Consider the following 6,440-nt stretch of genomic DNA (forward strand, 5'->3'; position numbering starts at 1 on the left):
TCAATCTCGTTACCGGCAAGTTTTTTTACTCGTTCCGTAATGCAACATCTCGCAACTAACTCATTAGTCACATTGCTTGGAATGCTTATAGTGATGTGCATTACCGAGAGGGCCCATAGATACCTCTCCGACAATCAAAGTGACAAATCCTAATCTCGATCTATGCCAACTCAACAAACACCATCAGAGACACCTGTAGGGCATCTTTATAATCACCCAATTACGTTGTGACGTTTGTTGATAGCACACAAGGTGTTCCTCCGGTATTCGGGAGTTGCATAATCTCATAGTCAGAGGAACATGCATAAGTCATGATGAAAGCAATAGCAATAAAACTAAACGATCATTTATGCTAAGCTAACGGATGGGTCTTGTCCATCACATCATTCTCTAATGATGTGATCCCGTTCATCAAATGACAACACATGTCTATGGTCATGAAACTTAACCATCTTTGATTAACGAGCTAGTCAAGTAGAGGCATACTAGGGACACTCTGTTTTGTCTATGTATTCACACATGTATTAAGTTTCCGGTTAATACAATTCTAGCATGAATAATAAACATTTATCATGATATAAGGAAATATAAATAACAACTTTATTATTGCCTCTAGGGCATATTTCCTTCAAATGTGGTGTTTCGTCAATATGCAACTCGTTGCATATTGAGCTCCACTTAATGTGTACTATTGTTTGTTGCACTTTGCCTTGCCTTGCCATGTTTCATTAAACCGGACATGCATCATATGCTTGGTTGTGCATCATGCCATGTTTATGTGATGTATGTTTAGTATGTTGTTTGCTTCTTTCCGGTTGTGCTTCTTCTTGATAGTTCCGGTCACGTTGCGGTTGTGAGGATCTGTTCGACTACGTTGGCTCGTCTTCTTCATGGATTCGGTCTTCTTCCTAGCAGGATTTCAGGCAAGATGACCGTTACTCTGGATACCACTACTATCTTTACTTTGCTAGTTGTCTCGATGCTATCGCTATGTCGCGCTACCTACCACTTGTTTATCAAGCCTCCCAAATTGCCATGATAGCCTCTAACCTTTTTCCAACATCCTAGCAAACTGTTGTTTGGCTATGTTACCGCTTTGCTCAGCCCCTCTTATAGCGTTGCTAGTTACATGTGCAGTTGTAGTTTTTCCATGTTGGGACATGGATATCATGGGATATCACACTATTTCTTATTTAATTAACTAGCCAAGTGGCCCGCTTGATGCGCGAGCTAGGATTTTATTAAGTTATAAATGTGAGATCATACTATTTTATCTGACAATTTTTTATACTCCCTCCCATTCCACAATATAGTGTGCTCGCGTTTCCCGGGATTCAACTTTAACTGTAAATTTAATTACCGAGACCGACTGCGGGGGAAGCAAAAATCATACCACTGAATTCGTATTTTCAATATGAATTTAGTGATATAATTTTTGTCCCCGACACAGTCGGTCTTGTTGGTTGAATTTACGGTAAAAGTTGGATCTCGGAAAGTGTGGGCGCACTACATTATGGAACGTAGAGAGTACCAAATATGACGCCATTTCAAATATAGAACTCTTGCAAACATAGTCTTGTTTTTAGTACATTTGGGTTTTGGTCGATATATATATATATATATATATATATATATATATGTGTGTGTGTGTGTGTGTATGTATGATCCCTTCATCCCTGACTTGCTAATTATGCATGTCATGCTAACTGTATTTTTTTTGGCGAGATATGCTAACTACATTTACATCTTTCTTTTACATTTTTATTCTGTTGCTTATATATTGTATAAATCAATAAAACCTATGTTGGTGGGTATGTGCTCCCATGATCACTTGATTTAGTTAAGAGACGTGCCCTCCGTAGTATCAATGGTGGCTTATATTTTCACGTCACATAGTTTGCTCTCACAGTGTACAGAACATAATCGGGTTCATGGGCCCACCAGTATGATTGTTCACTTTCCCCATTCTGTAGTCTTCTGGACTTCTCCGTTCTCTCCACCCACTCAGTGACAATGTTCCTCTTGCCCGATCCCCTTTCTCCTTTCCTTATTCTCTTTGCTCACTCAAAAATTGCTGCTCCTCCCATCAGCTTGCTCTCTTGTTCGCTGCCTTTAGGTTCCTCGTCCTCACCTCAAGCCACTCCGCAGCTGGTGCTGCCACAGGGACAACAGCTGGTTTGGCTCCTCGTACGCCTCCTCGTTCTCCTAGCCCTTTGCTGGTAAACTACGATGGATGAGGCGAGATCATCGATCTGCACAGTGCCGTTGACCCGTTGTAATTGGTGTCCGTGTAGTTGATTTGGTCGTGGATTTCATCTCCCGTAGGCCGCACCCCTCTTAGATCCAGCTTGGGTGTGAGGATGGTGGCGGGGTTCTCTTCCCCAAGCGCGCAAGCAAGAGCGTTGTCGCTCTTTCCACTCGAGGCGGCTCGGGACATGGTCCTCATCCTCCACAGCGACAACATTCTTCGAAGGTCGACCTGCAGGTCCCCATTTTTCGTTTTCCCAACTCTGTCATATTTCCCCCTTTTTGTTGAGTTACTTGCCCTACATAAACATAAATCCTAATTAGTAGAAGTAAGATATTGTTTCATCTCCGGCAGAAGCACTTTATTTCTCCTTGTGGGAATGGAAAAATATTTTTTGCTTTAGCCACAGTGCATGCATACGTGTTATACTTAGCTATAGATAGACCAAAATGTAACATGTTTTTGTGATTTCATAGAGCAATTAAAATTAGCCGCACTCAAAGATATGGAAATTCATGGGCGTCCGAACTTTATAACCACTTTTTTTACGGTAAAATGTGTGAGATACTCCCTTCGTTTTTATTTAGTCCGCATATTAGCTTTGGTCAAAGTCAAGCTTTGTGAACTTTGACTAAGTTCATAAACAAAAATATTAACATATACAATAAAAAATCAATACCACTAGATTCATTATTGAATGTACTTTCACATCATATAGATTTGTTATGGTAAATGTTTATATATTTTTCTATAAACTTGGTCAAACTTTGCAAAGTTTGACTTTGGTCAAACCTAATATGCAGACTAAATAAAAACGGAGGGAGTACAACTTTACTACATCAAAACCACCGAGTTAATGAAGGTAAGTTTTCATGCTTTGAAATATTTGAGCTGCACATAGATAGCAGAACTGATGTGCAAAGCATAAGCAAGGTACATAATGCTGCTTCCTGTATACTGTAATACCAGTTGTGCATTCTTAAAATTTAGAAATTGAACTGAGAACTGTAATTAAATCAAATGGATGATAACCTGCATAAGGGTGAAACTTTGTGGAGATTTTCTTACTTCGCATGGATCAAAGTTTCTCCTTTGTGTGTAGCCGCGAAGTCTGGCACATCTCCATTTATGATTGGAGGTTGTATCTTTTTCTTGTCTTGAAGTTTCATTCTCCTTCCAATCTTGCCATTTTTGTTGATTGTCTCGACTTGCATCAATAAGATAACAATTTAAAATACGTTTTATCGTTGAAGCTAAAATTAATTAGGAACCTCCAACGCCTAACTGGAACTGTTGCATTTTTTGTTTTAATTTTGTTGTGATAGCACACACAAAATATTCATCATTAGTAACGGATCACCTTGTTGGATTACATATATGTTTTGTTTTAACCATCTTGGCAGGTTTCTAACCTTCCTTGTTATGTGGCCCATCTTTTCTTTTCATTGTTGATTCCTGCACATTAGAGAGTGCAAATATAAAGCTAAAGCTCTCTTTTCAATCCAATGAAATGCAAGCTCTTTTGCGTTTTCTTGAAAAAATCAAATAAAGCTAAAGTGGATGGTATTATAATATTATTACAGACAGTGGTGGACCTAGAGATCGTGCTTTGCTGTGGCGATGGACGACGATAAATATCATGGCGGTGCTCCCGCTGGTCATTGGACAGGGGAGTACCCTTCTCGGCCGCTTGAGACCTTGACCAGCTGCCCCGCTTGATGGTGGGTGTGCTACTATTACATATTAATGCTCAAGTTTATGAATATTCATTATTTTTATTACTTTTCACCCTATAAATAATTTTTTGGTCGTACAAGTAAAGGAGATCAATTTTCGAGACCAGTGATTTGCAGAAATCTTTAATGATAAAGAGGAACTTCAGTTTCAATCATCATGTGAATACACAAATATCATGAGTATTTTTTAGTAGAAGCCGACCGAAGCAATCTCTACCTGATTAATGAGGTGCTCCCTCCGTTCCAAAATAGATGACACAACTTTGTACTAAAGTTAGTACAAAGTTGGGTCATCTATTTTGGAACGGAGGGAGTACTTTATTAGACAAAATTACCGAGGTACTCATGCAAAGTATTATGTGAACCATTATCTAATCTACAAACTCCAAGTGATTACCATACTGCACTATCATGTGCTTCTTAATTGATTTGAGGCCTATGGAAGCCATCCCACAACCCAAAATATAGTAGAGGATCACGCTAGAATAAGATTTTAGTTTAGCACTGCCCAGAGTAATTGAGGGTCTCCATTTGTTTTTCATTTTTTTGTGGGGGTATAGTGGGCGACATCCTCTCATTATCCATTAATAGGTCTGATCTATAATTTCATGCAGATCGTACATACTGGAGGTGATCTAGTTGCTCAACGGAGCCGGCTGGTGCCCAATGCCGAAGTGCCACTGGTTGGAGGAAGTTGACCTTAAAGTGTTGTTCAATGGAGGAAGATGATGTACAAGGTTGTTCGGATGCCGAGAGATTTTTTATATGCATGCGACCATGAGATTTTGGTCCTATCTAGAGATATTCTGTTTGGAGAGATCAAATCTCTGCAAATTTCTGAGAGTTTGGATTTGTTTGGAGGGATGGCATCTTTGTACAGTTTTTTTGTGGGCAGGATCTTCAGAGTTTGGTCATGTTTCTTACCCTGTACGCCCTATTTTTTTATTACATGGGATGGTCTGATCGCTCGTGGGATGGTGCAGCCTGTTTTTTATTAGTTGATGGTCCAGCTTATCATGAGTTTGTGTATAGGCCCAACCTGTTTTTTTTTGACGGGAAAGTTTACTTTATTAATCAAATGATCTAAAAGATTTACATTGAAACCAGGCGGGTCATGAACCCATCGAGATGGAATATTGGCACCTCCCCAACATGCTAACTCATGAGCTCATGAGCTATATTATTTGACTCTCTAATACAATGCTCAATAGTTAACTTCCCGAAATCTTCGAGATAACTGCGACATTCATCCAGCACCGGCGCTGCCATCATAGAATAGCCTCCATTCAGTTTGAGTGCCTCCACCACCGTGATATTATCTGATCTTACTATCACATTATGGCACCCTGTTTCCTTTGCTAGCTTCATTCCTTCTAATATAGCCGCAGCTTCAGCTGTCTCAACATCAGGTACATGGTCGAGTGTTGCTGTCGCTGCAGACATGAAATTTCCACGATAGTCACGGATGACCACTCCACAAGATCCTGCATAATCTCCTTCTCTGAACGACGCATCAACGTTAATGACTATCTGACCAGCGAAAACCCCCGGCCAGTTGTTCACTTTTGGTGTCATTTTTGTTTGTGCTCCCCGGACATAGTTCAGAGATAGGGCTGCCACTGCTACGGCCATTCGCGCTGGAGAGGCAACATCCTCACCCCGCACAAACTGTCTCCGTTGCCACCAAATATACCAATAGGTTGTGGTAAACAACTCCGGTAGCTCAAGCACACCATTATATTGTCTTCGAAAATAGGTATCACAGAGAAAAAACTCTATAGCTGCTGAACCCGCTCGATCCATTTGACAAGCAAAATTTATATCGTCTGCAACTCCCAGAGATCTCCACACTTCTTGTGATCTAGCACATTTAAACAGCATATGCGCGAGATCTTCTGCTCCTTCTGAACAAAATAGGCAGCCAGATATATTCCCCACATGACGGTTCATTAGCACACTACGGCAGGGTATTGTGTTATGTAGACATCTCCAGATGTGAATTTTTATTTTCGCAGGCACTTTCAAAGTCCACAAGGTTTCCCAAACTTTATGCGGTGCCATAGCTGATCGGACCAAGCTGCTGTCCTCTGACGCATAGCTCATCTCCCACTGTTTATAGTAAGCGGAGCGTGCTGAAAAAACTCCACTCTTTGTTAGATGCCATGCCACATAGTCTTCAGTTTCCACATGAAATAATGGGATTTGCAAAATCCGTTCTGCGTCTATATGCCAGAAGTTGTCCCGAATCAGTTGCTCATCCCATTCTTCCGTAGTTGGGTCTATGAGCCCGTTCACCATTGTGAGAACTCGGTTCCCATGGGCTGTAAGGATTTTCTTTGATGCACTGTTTGCAATCCAGCAATCATCCCATATGTTTATCTTGTTTCCGTTACCCACTCTCCAAATACAACCATGTTTGAAAGTTTGAATTCCTGACCAGATGCTCTGCCACACAT

General features: G+C 40.6%; 1 protein-coding gene across 7 annotated transcripts; it reads left to right on the forward strand.

Moving 5' to 3' along the window:
• The first annotated feature begins 1,933 nt into the window (after positions 1-1,933).
• On the forward strand, positions 1,934-4,966 carry LOC119285661. Of its 7 annotated transcripts, none has more exons than XM_037564999.1 (5): positions 1,934-2,187; positions 2,295-2,485; positions 3,052-3,110; positions 3,832-3,969; positions 4,599-4,966. In XM_037564999.1, the coding sequence occupies exons 1-4, from the start codon at positions 2,014-2,016 to the stop codon at positions 3,948-3,950; spliced, it is 543 nt and encodes a 180-aa protein (XP_037420896.1). In that variant the 5' UTR covers positions 1,934-2,013; the 3' UTR covers positions 3,951-3,969; positions 4,599-4,966. The 7 variants fall into 7 exon arrangements, 2 of the variants coding, with proteins under 2 accessions (XP_037420896.1, XP_037420897.1); XM_037565000.1 differs by having other exon boundaries at positions 1,936-2,187; positions 2,295-2,473; XR_005139638.1 differs by having other exon boundaries at positions 1,940-2,219; positions 2,295-2,473.
• Positions 4,967-6,440: the final 1,474 nt, after the last annotated feature.

This window comes from Triticum dicoccoides, chromosome 4A (assembly GCF_002162155.2).
Source record: "Triticum dicoccoides isolate Atlit2015 ecotype Zavitan chromosome 4A, WEW_v2.0, whole genome shotgun sequence".
In the NCBI taxonomy this organism is placed as follows: domain Eukaryota; kingdom Viridiplantae; phylum Streptophyta; class Magnoliopsida; order Poales; family Poaceae; genus Triticum; species Triticum dicoccoides.